This window comes from Amblyomma maculatum, chromosome 4 (genome assembly GCF_055883805.1).
Source record: "Amblyomma maculatum isolate TAMU_Amacu chromosome 4, ASM5588380v1, whole genome shotgun sequence".
In the NCBI taxonomy this organism is placed as follows: domain Eukaryota; kingdom Metazoa; phylum Arthropoda; class Arachnida; order Ixodida; family Ixodidae; genus Amblyomma; species Amblyomma maculatum.
Window position 1 is genome coordinate 194828380 of NC_139347.1, and position 13768 is coordinate 194842147.

At 43.2% G+C, this 13768-nt stretch overlaps 1 protein-coding gene across 11 annotated transcripts in view; it reads right to left on the bottom strand.

Annotated features, from left to right (window-relative positions):
• LOC146193939 (mediator of RNA polymerase II transcription subunit 25-like) overlaps window positions 1–13768 on the bottom strand; it is a 95327-nt gene that overhangs the window by 26895 nt on the left and 54664 nt on the right. For 4 of the 11 annotated variants that reach the window (XM_084602889.1, XM_084602887.1, XM_084602896.1 and 1 more), the window contains exons 15-19: window positions 11828–11842; window positions 10981–11025; window positions 8187–8207; window positions 7691–7750; window positions 4142–4231 (exon numbers count right to left, since the gene is read on the bottom strand). In XM_084602889.1, the coding sequence (XP_084459015.1) occupies window positions 4142–4231; window positions 7691–7750; window positions 8187–8207; window positions 10981–11025; window positions 11828–11842 (231 nt within the window). The remainder of the gene's footprint in view (window positions 1–4141; window positions 4232–7690; window positions 7751–8186; window positions 8208–10980; window positions 11026–11827; window positions 11843–13768) is intronic. The other 7 variants (XM_084602895.1, XM_084602898.1, XM_084602894.1 and 4 more) reach the window with 5 other exon arrangements.

The following is a 13768-nucleotide window of genomic DNA, read 5'->3' on the forward strand; positions in this document are numbered from 1 at the left end:
GTAGATGCTGTAGCGATGTTGTCCAGGTATGGCTGCACTCGCTGAAGCATCCGCCAACTGAACAACATGCGACTGGCAAAAAGAAATGTGCTACAGTAAATTCAGAAAAAAGCTCGAATAGATTGTCAGTTTAATAAGTGGTGGCCATATGACAACAGTGTGCCACGTCCGTTAATTTCATGGCAATTCTGCTACAGACCCCGCACTTGTATTGGCGTATGCCAGAGCGAGAAGTAGAAAAAATGCAGCTCTTTACAGAACTACGGAATCACTGAGTAGAGTCTGATGTGAAAAGTTCCAGTTCTTCAACTGTGGATAGTTAAATTTACTGCCATTCCTGCACCTGCATGAGCTTCACCCTTTTTTTTTGCTTTGTTCTACCTGTCACACATCCTTAAACGCTCGTTGTATAGTCTTACAGAGAAAGAAAAACTAGAGGCAAATCCCGTACATTTGTTGCAAAATACTAGTATTTACCGAGCAAAGTCCGTTTTACCTCAGTTATGCTCGGCAGTAAGATTACATGCATGTAAAATTACATGTATCTCTCATATTGTTAGTGCTGTCATTATAATACCTCACGTTTTTGAAACAGCTAGTCTAGCAAGCTCTCGGGAAAGAACCGCTGCACTATGGACACGACAACAGCAACATGCATAAGCAGGAGCACCTCTTCAACAGTCATTCTCATGATCGTAAAAACAATGCACTTGCATGAAATGGTACACCACTCCACAGGTCGCCTCTACCCATATTTTTTTTTTTAAACAGTTCAATCAATCTCTTTCCAAAGGTGCACTGGTCCTTGGTAAGCTACTTTCTCCTCAGTCAGACACACTGACATCCAAGGGACCTGCAGCCAGGAGCCTCTGCAGTTCAAGTCACAGGGTTTTCGTTTCGGGTTTGAGTTTTTTATTATTGTTAATTATCTGCTGGCTTAGAATTATTTCCCAGCTGTTTCTGGAAACCGAGCACTGCACACATTCAAGGAGGTTCTCAGAAATACAAAGCGACCCTTTACTCAAAAAGGTTGAAAGTCTGCCGGAGTTGCCAATTGAGTGCGACTGTTGAATCCATTTCAGCAAATGAGCTGCTGTAAGTTAGAGTTGCTCACAACTTTTTCAACACAGCATGAACAACTGTCAATGTTACCCTCGGTCTATTTTGTTGAGGCAGAATGACCCAGAAGATTGCATAAAATTAGGCAAGCCTCACTGTGCAAAATGGTCACAGTAACGCCTGTAACCACATCATGAAAGCTTTTAAATGGGCGGTGCGTGCCGCTCTGAAATGCATATGAAGTCATCACTAATGTGAAGCATAATGGCTGATTGCAACAGCCTGAACAAACTGCAACCAAGGGAAGAGAAAATCGTCATTTGGCTTCAACAATTAGAACACCCAAAAATGTATGCTTGAGGTTGCGAAATTTGTACAAACACAGCTGAATAATTGTGCTCAGTTGGCTATCATTAATTTATTTTGCAAAATGTATTACAAAAGGATGAACTTCCATAAAGCAACCCACTGTACGGCAAGAACAAGGAATGACGGCAGAGGCTATCTCGTGCTGGTACAGAGGGTGCAACTGAAAGGGTGCAATGAAAGAAAAAGTGAATAGCAAGGGAAGAAAGCTGATGCGTAACACGTGAAGTCGACAAAGCAAATTTTATGGCAATTGCTCTTTGGCAAGCAGTTGTACTCTCTCAGCACATTACGTCAAGCAAGCAGCCCAAGGGGACCTTCCTCTCCCCACCGATTTGAGAGCACAGTCCATGTGCACTGAAGGCGTGTCGTGTGTGTGCGCATAGCAAACTGCTGCATACTCACTTGCTCATGCAAGCACACACAGTACTGCGGTGTCTGTTGAGGAAAGAAGACACCACCTTGCTCACACAAAAGACACCAGCATGACTACAACAGTCATAACAAGCACCTTACGGGCACAACAAAACTCCCCTCCCTGGAGCCAAGGGAAGGACAGGCATTTTCTAGATGAGTTTTACACTCCCCCAAATCCAAGCGAAGATGACCTCCCTCCCCAGGTTGGATTGGCGTCAGCCTTAACATTCCCAAGCACCAGCCACCAAACGAACATGGCCTGAAGCAATCCCGTCTACAAAAACCTTCCACCTTCCAAGTCTTTCTTTCTGAGGGCAGAGAGATAGTTTCAGAAAATACGGCGAATCTCGAGCATATTGTGGGGTGTGAGGCTTGCAGCACACCACACTCTCTCAATTGTCACATAAACGACAATGCTCCCTCAGCTGGTAGCAGATGCAGAAGGTGTGGCACCCCAACCGACATCTCTTGGCAGCTGCAGTGGATAGTACCACACGTCTGACCCAGCACCGAAACCCCTGGGTGCCACCGCTGCACTTTGACTGGTGAAATTAAGTTTCATCCCTTTCCTAAAAAAAAAAAAAGGGTTCTAATGTGCCAGACTTCCTCTAGCCCTTTTAACAGTGTAAGTTGGAGCTGAGGCTTATCTGGGTACACCCTGTCAGTGTATGTGCACGTCTGCACATGTGGAAGTGTATCCTGTACACAGAAAGAAACATGCAGACAAATCACAGAATAAAGCTGATATCTGCAGGTTTCCCTAAAGTAAGTAGTGCAAACATTTTGAAAGACTGCGTTCAGCATAAATGAAACCAACATAGTTTAATCCTTTGAGTGTTTGTCCTGTACGGGTATTGCGACTGAATACCGTCCTCCGGAGTATTTGCCATATGTGTACTGCACTGAACAAGCGTTTGAAATTTTGCACCCTTCTGAAGAAACGCGCTCAATGGGAGGTGCTGTCATCTTCTAGAACTTCTAAGAAATATTAAATGTTGTCTATGCTAGCAGAGGTCAATGAAAACCTTCCGGAACACAAACAGCGTTGAAATATTGTTTGCACTACCATCTTGCAGTAAAAAAGTAAAAGAACTGATTGCGACCTTCGGTGCTGCGCATAGTTTGCAGCTACTCGCCCCCTTGTGGTTTCGGTTCTTCTGCACGACTGCAACGGAAACGCGGAAGTTGATCTCTATCTTTGCTGGGACATCAGCGGAGGCCCATGAAGGCCGATTTTTATCTTTATTACTGCCCTCTCAGCTTATCAACATTTAGTTTAGTTTCAAATAATGCTATGACTATAATACTCTCAATATAGACTTTTCCTCTTTTTATCTGGACTATTTCTTTGAAATCAGCAATAAAAAAATTTTACACTGGCGGTAAATTTAAAAAAAATATATTCAACACTCAAAGGGTTAATCCCAGGTCACTTTATGAAGCCAGTGTATATTTGAACACATACTAGAACCACCAGGATCATGTATTTGCTAGATAACTACAGACTGGAGTGGCCTTCCTCTTGGGATACCTGCCATCACCTGCCCATCAACATTTTCTATGAGTGCGAAATTGCATACGCAAAACTTTTGATCATTATCTACACGTAATCCCAACCCTTTGTGTAATATTTCAAAAAAAAGGGTCCTCAAGGCAATAAAATGAAACGAAACTTCTGAACACTGCTTTTAGAATAGGACTTTTATTAGCAGTATGCAAAATGCACTGCATTTTTACATGTACTCAATTACCTCACATGCAACTCAGTTAAGACTACTGCACTACGAACTGACTTTAAAGTTTGAGGCTTGCTTAGCTGAGTCACCCTGTGAACTGCATTTGCCACACCATGCTTCAAACAGTGCCTGCCATATTTATCTGCGCAACCCTTTACTACAATGGCAGATTTGTGGGTAAAAGTCACAAATACAATGCTAACAAAGGATGCTGAAATTTTAGCTCCCAGTGCTGAAGCAATAATTGGTAAATTACTTTGGAGCAGCATGTTTAGCAGAGCAACTGTCTGAGAAGTAGGGAACTGTTTCAATGACCCCATTTTTAAAGCGGGAGCATGCACATTTCCTGCAATGAAACAGAGTGACACCCCAACTACATTTCACAAAAAGCCGACTCTGTGGCTGAAAACAAATAATATACGACAAGAGCTGCTTGCTAAAAAGCAGAAGCCCCTGAGTGATGCTAGGCGGAGCAGAAACGAAAACCGAGAAGCAGCGAGGGAGGTCTGCATACCAACCGAGCCCCCACCCTTCCTGAGTGAAAAGGAACGATGGCCACTCACCTGTGTCATCCCCATGGTGGCGTTGGGGACAGGTGCAGCCATGTTCATGCCACCTGCCGGCGTCATGGTGCCGCCGGACATTATCTGCTGCTGCACAGAAGAAAGCGTGAGGGCTCCATCATTTAAAAGGTACCGTGCGAGAAAAAAGCAGGCTGAGCCCCTCTGCGGCACTCAATACAAAAAAAAAAAAAGCAATTGGGACTTGTACACGTGGCCCCTGAGTCCCATCACATTCTTTACATTCAAGCTGCGAAAAAGTACCAAGATTCTTCTTGGTACTTTTGGCTTACTGAATTTGTTAACCGCCACCAGCACGCAGTGTTACCACTCTATTTCATGACGCAAGGTGAGTTACCGAAGATGCGCTTTTTATGACGGGAGAACTTTTCTTGCAAACGGTTGTGCAACCAGACATATGGAATTCCATAAAGTTCAGGACAGACAGCAATGGTGTATACACAGCTTATCCAGCAAGTTTCTTCAGTAAAAATGAAGGCGGCCAACAGCTGCGGGCATTCCGATCAACTTCATGTCAGTCACTTCCATCAAATCTTTTACTTCACTCACGGGCACAGGTTTGCAACACACAATCCCACTTTTCAATATCCGCATGCGTCTAGTGGGCATTAGGGGTACGTTCTGAAGCAAACTAGAAACAAAATTCAATGTCTCAAAATCTAACTTGTTTTTTGAATGCAAGAACACTTGTGTACACCATTGCAACAAAGCAGACGGAGCAGTGCACAATTTCCAGCACAATGCTTTGGGAATGCCAACAGCTGGCACATAGCAAGGCAGGAGACAGCCACCTAGCCTTCATTCCTGAGTAGGCAAGACTACAAGCGCCCACTCAGCAATGTAACCTTTTGCAAGTTAGCAGGTTCAGTACGTTAGGTTCATTTAACTTGGCTAACGATGATACTAAGCTAAACACATTTCCTGGCCGGTACTTAAAACAGCACCATAGTTAATCGGAACAGTGAAGTGCTCAAGGTGAAAAGCCAAACCAACAGGCAAGGAAAAACAAATGATACAAGCTTTTCACTTCAGAAACGTCAGTAAAAAGAAAACACATCAAATGCACCACCCTTTAGTCAGGTAGCCAAAACTATGTTTCTCTTTTTGTACTGGATGAAATGAAAAGGAGAGTGCGCACAGACATTGAAACACAGGCGCACTTCCTACTGCGATGCCTGTTTGTCCAAGGGTAGTTCAATAAACAAAAATAAACAAATAAACCAGACATCTTTTGTCCAAACTAAACCCAGGGTGCTGCAATTCACAGAGCCAGCTGCACTATGCAAGTGGCATTACAGACAACCCACTAAAAAAAAGGAAAGAACAGCAGCAAAGCGTAAAATGTCTGCAATGTCACCACCACTTTCCGCATGCAAGCCATCAGTACCCAAGGAAAAAGAAGCAAAAATGCCAGTAGGATAAGAAGAGGCCCCATAAACACGGGAGCCCTGCACTGTCAAAGAGAACGGAGATCGCTTCAAGTACTTTTAACAGACACCCATGTTTTTCAGTGGCTACTCTGTGCATGCATGTCTCCCACAATCGCTCGTTATTTCAAACAAACTGCTATGCAGTTTTAAAACAATGGCCCTGCACTGGTGTGCACGTATTTTCAACCAGTCTTTCTGTGTAGCAAAGTTTTTCCCTCTTCTTCGAGGGCAGTGGGCGACTCCTTGCATTTCCTTACAAATCCACCCCAGGGTCACAGTTCCACAATCTACCTGCAATGCACTTTTGCACAATGCAGTTTTGAGAAGCTTACAGTGCTATTCCTTCAGGAACCTCTTCATGTGGGAGCATTAGATTACCACTATATTAGAAAAATGAGGAAACTGGCAATAGCATTTGAGTTCTCGGCTGCACTGCTACATCTGTACACATTAGTTTCGTTGTCACATTCATTAGCATGTCACCCAACACCCATTGGTAGTTAAGGTAGGAGCTCAGTTTTCGAGTAAGCCAACAGGCCATTTCTGAATTCGAGTCCTGTGGGTGGTGCTCTGTGACTGGTTGTTTGTGGTCGTGTGATCTCTAAGGCATCATCTGTGCATTGACCAATCAGGAAACTAGGGTCTGTTTTTCAAATCTGACTCCCTGTGGAGAGATTTTGGTGGGACAAAGATTTTATACGTAATCGCATTAAAAGAAACAGTTCTTCCGTCCCTCTGAAGCTTCGTTTCGCAGGTGGCTAATTGGAGAGCGGAAAATCCCTTTCAGTGAAAACGAAAGAGCGGGAGTAAATAGGAAGAGAATGTCTGACTTTTTCCCTACCGCCAATCTCATTACGGTCCTGACTACTTTGGCTACTGTGGAGATCAGTATAGAACTCCTCAGCTACTTTGACTATCTTGTCTATATTCGTGATGACGTTGCCCACCTTGTCCCTTAGCGCATACATCTGATTTTTGCCTATGCCCAATTTCTTCTTCACTGCTTTAAGGCTTCCCCCATTCTTTACAGCATGCTCAATTTTCTACATGTTATACTTCCTTATATCAGCCACTTTGCGCTTATTGATCAGCTTTGATATCTCTGCCAATTCTATCTGGTCTGTTGGATTGGAAGCTTCCAAACTCTGGCTTTTCTTAATCAAATCTTTCGTCTCCTTAGACACCTTACCGGTATCCTCTCTAACTATCCGACCGCTTACTTCTACAGCCCACTCAGTAATGATATCTCTGAAATTATTGTTTATTTCTTCTAGGGTAATGTCATCATCCTCAGTTAGAGCTGAATATCTATTCTTTAGCGAGATCCTAAACTCTTCTGCCCTCCCCCTCACCGCTAATTCGTTGATAGACTTCTTCCTTACTAATCTGTTCCGTTCCTTCTTCAGATTTAGACTAATTCGAGACCTCACCATCCTGTGGTCACTGCATCATACTTTCCCGATTACCTCTACATCTTGCATAATGACGGGGGTTGAACACAGTATGAAGTCAATTTCATTTTAAGTCTCCCTGTTAAGACTTTTCCGTTAGGTGAAGAAATTCGCAGGGGTCAAGTGGATGCAGCTAGCACAAAACTGGGTTAATTGGAGAAATATGGGAGAGACCTTCGCCCTACAGTGGGTATAGTCAGGCTGATGTGATGATGATGATGAAATAGGAAGAGAGGTGACGGTTGGCAGGTAGGGGAAAGTGGACTAGGGTCAGCACACCACAACCCGACTGACACAAGCCACGGTTTGAGCCTATCAGTGGCTGCTCCATTCGTATACTCCGCTGCACCAACCACGTTGACTGTCCACACATTCCTTTTTGTGTTCCTGCTCCAGTAAATGCGTTCCAGTTATTCAACAAGCACCAACTAGCACACCTATCACCTTCAGCTATGCTCTCGAGAAAGCACACACGACATGCCACACAAAGGATAACAGAGAAGGTGCTCTGCAGTGCAGGCGCAGTTATTCAAGTTTGTGCCAAGGTCAAAGGAGAAGCATGCTTCAGCACGCACAAACCCCGCAGAGTACCTGGTGCAAGTCCTCGCAAGTGACTCCCCCAACGACAAAAATGAAAAACAATCCTCTACCTCTGGCATGAATGTGTTTCCAGTTGTGTAACTTGGACTGAGCGTTGGAAATGGTTGGTTCTGCAGAGACCAGCAGTAAGTACGCACTGTGAGGATTATTGCGCTCGTTTGAGTTTGTGCGGTCACAGCTGTGCGAGTATTAGAGGAGAGCACCTGTGTCCAAAACCTTACATTCTTTCACAGCACATTTTTAAATGAGACAGCAGATATTTAGGAAGGAGCCCTACTACTACTTCTTTATTACGTGCATTTCTACTACTTCATTAAGCAGCTTTACTGCACATCTTTCATAACTACTGATATCCACAACGACAATAACAAGAAGAAAGTGCAGCTGCTAACACAGAACTGTGCAATTTTTCACAGATTTTACAGGAAGTATCTACGTGCCCTCTCCATGGCGACCCACAATGTACATCCGCTCTACTAACATACATGCTACCACCACCACCACTAGAGTGACAAAATATAGAAGAACCACCATCCATGGACTCACCACCTCGGAGAACATGTACGCCTGGAAAATTAAAAGCAATGTCGGCACAAAAATCTACTGAAGTGGCCCATTGCACCAGTCCACAAATGAGATCCCTGGGAACCGGTAATCAACATAAGCGCACTGTCATTTCTCTGAAGCATAGAAGGAAAAAGCTAGTGTAGGGCTTCTGCAAACTAGTAATGTGTGGAAGCTGCTTACTGTGCATTCCATTCAAACTGCTGACACCCCCCTACCCCCCTAGGCAATTGTTATAATCAATTGTGCTACACATAACGTGTAACGCATCTATGAGGAATAACAGCAGTGCTTCTGTTAAATGAAGTGCTGCAGCAGTCAATAGCCCAAACTGACGCTTCTTAATATATATCAGCAAAGGCAGTAAGTTCTGCAAAGGGCATGAAATAAAGCTCTCAGCCTAAATAAATATATTCAGTCGGCTGTCCTACCATGGTACGGAAACAGCATCACTCACTGAGGTGTGATGTACAGCATATCAGTCAACTCTGAATGAAAGTTTACCCCTAATGAAAACTCCTTGGTTATAAAAAAGAAAAAAAAAAAGAAGAAGAAAAAAAAAATGAGTTCAAATATAAGTACGGATTTTCCTTTCCAGATGTAACCAAATTTTGCGTGAGTTGTGCACCCGAGAGAGATTTGTTAAAAATTTGGCCAAGCCCAATATGTACCCAAATATTCATCATCTAGAGAAACTGAGGGCATTGCACAAAACGTAACGAGTAAGATGTACTTATTATTCCCAAGGTGTGTCTTTGGCCAGCTGGTGGCCTAGAAACCACATAAACTTTCTTTTCACTGATGATGCAGCTTAAGATGTGGAAAAGTTCTAAAAGTAAATTTAAAAGCTAGAAATCTGAACGTTTGAGGGACATTTAGGCTCCGCGTTTAGGGGTAAAATGCAATGGTGTTAATCGCTCCATCAGTGTCTCCTCCTTCAGATTCTTGTTCGTGTGCACTCACCCCTCACGTACATGCCATTTTGCTACTCACTGCTTCTATTATCTCTCTCTATTCCTACCTCTTATTATCTAGCACATAGTCATCAACACACAATTGGAAGCTACCACACAACGTGCAAGATAAATTGATGCAAATAATAAAGGCTTACTCTAATCAAGCTCCACGTATGTGCCTGCGTGGCATAAGGTGTCCGATTTGGTATCCAAGGGTTCCTACCATACTCGATTGCAAACTCGCCCCCCCTAAGTTTTCTTTTCAGTGCAATTAATTTACTTTTTAATACCGCTGCTCCATGAGTCATGTGAAATCTTTTTGACCAATCTGGATTTTCTCCTTCCGATTGCCAACCAGGGCTGCCTGCGTGTCCGCTGAAATGGGGGCCTCAACGACACAGCATTCAAACTTGGGTACTAGGATTCTCTGTTGGCATCAATTTTTTAAGCACTATTCATGCTGATAACCTCCTGCTTAAAACATATTAGTTTCAAATGGCCGCTGTATAATCATGAATTATTGTTTTCACACAATATGAAGGCAAGTAGATCTTGATTGGAACTGGAAGTGCTACATATGAAATTGATAATGTATATGATGAAATTCTACAAAGATATAAGGAAAAAGGTGAGATTTGGGAAGCAGTTTAATGCAACCTGCTGTTTTCATGTTGCTTACAAATAAATGAGAAAAAATAGGACATTTCAGCCCTGCTCACAAACAAGCAATTACAATTGTAAATCTTTCTATGCTGGAAAAAAAAAAAAAAAGACTTTAGGAAACCCAAATTTTGGAGGCTGTTGCTGAACATTTAGATTTGCACCTAACTTCAGCTCAGGAACTACTGCCCAATTTTTACTACAGCCTGAATTATGAAAAAAAAAATTATAGTACCCCAAAAAAACTGGTCGATGCTCTTGCCACATCAATTAGCTGAAGGCAGAAAATGTGCCCAGTGGACAAAAGTGGTAAATACTCCACGCGCTGCGAGAAAACTGCCCGCCAAATTTTTCCAACAGAGAAGAATTATTTCTGAGATATGCATAATGTACCCTCCTCGATATATACTTGCCATCTTGTTCAAGCAATTTTGTGTGGCACATTTTTTTATATTGAAAAAATGCAATCGTTGCGGTTCGCGTGGAGTATACCACTTTTGTACACGACTGTACATCCACAGCACAGTGTGGAGCAGCACAGTTTGGCAGTGGAACATGTGCATATCTCAATGTAAATGACATGTGACAATGCAATAATCAGGACAGCAGAGATCAACTTGCATTGGCTCGACCGACTAGCCTACAAGTGGCAAGCCAAAATGCCGATGGCTCTATGGTTCATGATTCTAGTACGACACGACACGTGTTTCAACAATCGCTCTTGCACTAACCAGTATGTGAGGATCAACCTCCCACAGCGACTCGGACTACAAAAGACACCGCAGTGCATGGTTCTGTATTAATTAATTTACACAGACCACGTGGCGATTTTAAGAGAGGCACTGCAGTAGATGGCTTTGTTTTAATTTAGATAGACCACTTGGTAACCTTGACTTGTATTGACATTTACAGCAGATGGACAGCGTTTGTGTTCCACCTTGGACAAAACGCAGCCGCCTTGCAGGCAGAAGATGTCTGTTATGTTCACTGGCTGAACCATGTTAATGCCAACAGTGAATGCACACCCAAACAACATAGACTGCATTGAGGTATGTGCACACCATGTCTGTGAGAGTGAGTTTTAACTACATTTAACTACAGCCCTTCTTCACCCCCCCGCATTGTCAAAAGAGCACACAGAAGAATGCTGAATAATTTACCTGGTAAACGGGGGCAGGTGTTACGCACATTGGTGGTGCTGTACCCTGGTTTTCATTTTTTTTTTTGTAAAAGTCAAAAGGGAAAATACTCTGGGTTTAGTGATAGACATTTTAAATAAGCAGAAATCAAGGATGAAATGAAACGAAAGACAAAGTCATATTTAAAATGAGACCTACAAAAAATAAAGCTATGTACTACTATCAAAGCTAACTGTACTTCACTTCAAACTGATGCTCAAAAAAGCCGCAAAATCCCATTTTCGGCCTAAGAATTTCTGCAGTCAATTCGCAGTGTCATTGAACAGTACTATAAATTGCTCTATATTTTTCCCCAACAACTACCGGGCCTGTATTTATCGGGGTAGAAAAAGGCGAAACATTCAAATGCCGCCACTTCCGCACCTTGTCAAATTAATCTTTTTGTCTGCAATAGAGCAAAACCTAGATTTAAAAATTTTTAGCTATACAACTGGGCACACGCTTTTTCTTCTAACCATTCTCCGCGCATTAAAGCCTGAAACTCTCGCACTTCACAAACAAGTGGCTGCTTCCAGGCACAAATACAAAACATCCACCCGCTCACAAGCCCTTCACACTGCCCAAACAAGATTGCTCGTCTGCAGTAGAGCCAGGCTGCATTTATGACTGTCCGCACCTCCTCTCCCCAACATGCAAGAAAACAAAGGCGCAGTGAATTAATTAAGCCAAACAAACTCACGATACATGCTGCACTCAGGTGGGAACCCGAGCGAGGGATGGCCCCGATTTGGCCAACATAAGGTGGCCACATTTGAGCACCCCTGCGAGGCCTACCCTGAGCTACACCCGAGACATAAAACGCACTTACTGGTTCCCAGTGTACCTGCAACGAGTTTAGGGTTAAGAGGGAGGGAAGGAGGGAGGGTGAGAGAAGAACAAACTTAGTGCCCTCAAGACTTTCATGCACTGACAGCGTCGACTGATGACTGTGGGTACAGCACAATACATTTAAGTTACCTGCACCTCTTGTTATCGCTGCTGCTATCTCCTTACATCCACTCTGCAAAAGTATTCCCTACAATACGCCTCACCCCCACCCCATTCCCCCCTCCTCACATAATAAACACAAGCAATGAGAGGCAACATATACCACAGACAAAGAGCAGTTCTTCATCGCCCTGTCTCCTCTCCTAGTTCCTTTCCTTGTGATATACCGAGCCGCGATACATGTTTCCTGCTGTTTTGTCTTTCCAACTGTCAATGCCATTCAATAGCCCCTAATTTTCAACTAAAGAGACACACATGACCAGCGTTCCACCTCCCCCAACTGCCATTGGCTTTCAAAAATGATTCAGCGCAGAAGCAAGCAAGACAAACTAACATAGAGACACCAGAGTTAATGTTTCTATGCTTGCACCTACAAAAGCATCTCCATAAAGGTTCCTTTGAAAGTTTTGTTTTAAGCCGTCAAACGATTACACGTAGTACCTGTACCTTGCTGCTGCTTCCTCCTCCTCCTCACTTTCATTACAGAGCACTGCAACTTTCTATGTCTATGAAGCTGAGATTTCAAATGCAGGGCAACAGTACCCAGAAATGTGGCGCAACGAACACAATCACGTGAATAGAAAACACAACACCGGCGCACACTACCAACTGTGGCTGTGGTGCATAGCCTGAAGAAGGTGGTAGGCACGTATGAGGTTCCGGTTGTGTTTTCTGCGCCAAAAAAACTGGGTGGTTTATGTGCAAGAATAGGGAGGAGTAAGAAAGCACAATGTGATAACAGGCATGTAGCATGTAAGAAGTTTCATAGGCTGCGAGGTGGGTGTGGTTTATGAGATTCCACTGACGTGCAGAGAAGTATATATAGGCCAGACTGGAAGGCGTATTAATGATAGAACAAGGGAACATGAGAAGTCCATAGAGAATTGGAAGGGGTCAAATTTACCCCTTCATAGTCAAAAGTGCAAGTGTGAGCCATTGTTTAGTAGGCTTAGGATTTTGGGAATAGTCGGGACAAGATTGCCCGCGAAATTTTAGAGGCGTTTTGGATTCAGAAAAAAGATGGCACGTGCTAGTGAAGAGAAGCCTCGCTGTCTTTACGCAGGAAAGAAAATTCTTTTATTGAGGAATCCTCCTGAGTTGATGGAACGATTTGAGTTTATTATCGCCCCTCAAGCTGTTATTCTGAGATACCTTTCTTGTACTGTGGGCCCTGATTTTCGTTAGCACTATAAAATATCAGAAGTCACCGCTCGTATTGGCAATAAATGAATGGAATGCTTTGCCATCCAGCATTGTCAGCCATACCGAGCTATCATCTTTTCAAACAGCCTTACTAACATTTTCAAGCGCAGAAAATGCGTCATAGAGTGCTTAACTACTGTACGTGTTGTTGATGCCTTTATACTTTTTCCTGCACCTTTCCACTTTTACGTTCTGTTATTCATTGTGCTATGCTGAACTGTAACCAAGCTTGCTTTGTCCTTTTTTCAGTTTACCAAGTTCTTTATTTTGCTTTTAAGCCCAAATGTTAACTGAGCTCTGCCAGGTCTACGTGTTCTATTTGTAATTGGCTGTTGCTTTGTTTGAAACATCCCCCCCTATGTAATTCCCAGCCCCGGGCCTTTGGAGTATATAAATAAATAACTAAATAAATAAAGCATTACAAAAATAACTACTCTGTGACAAGCACCTCAAGATGAGGGATTTCACAGAATCCTACAGCCATCATCGCTACTGTGCTCTGCAATGCATACATCTTTCCCCTTGACACCGACAGGCCCGACATGTAGTATATTCAGAA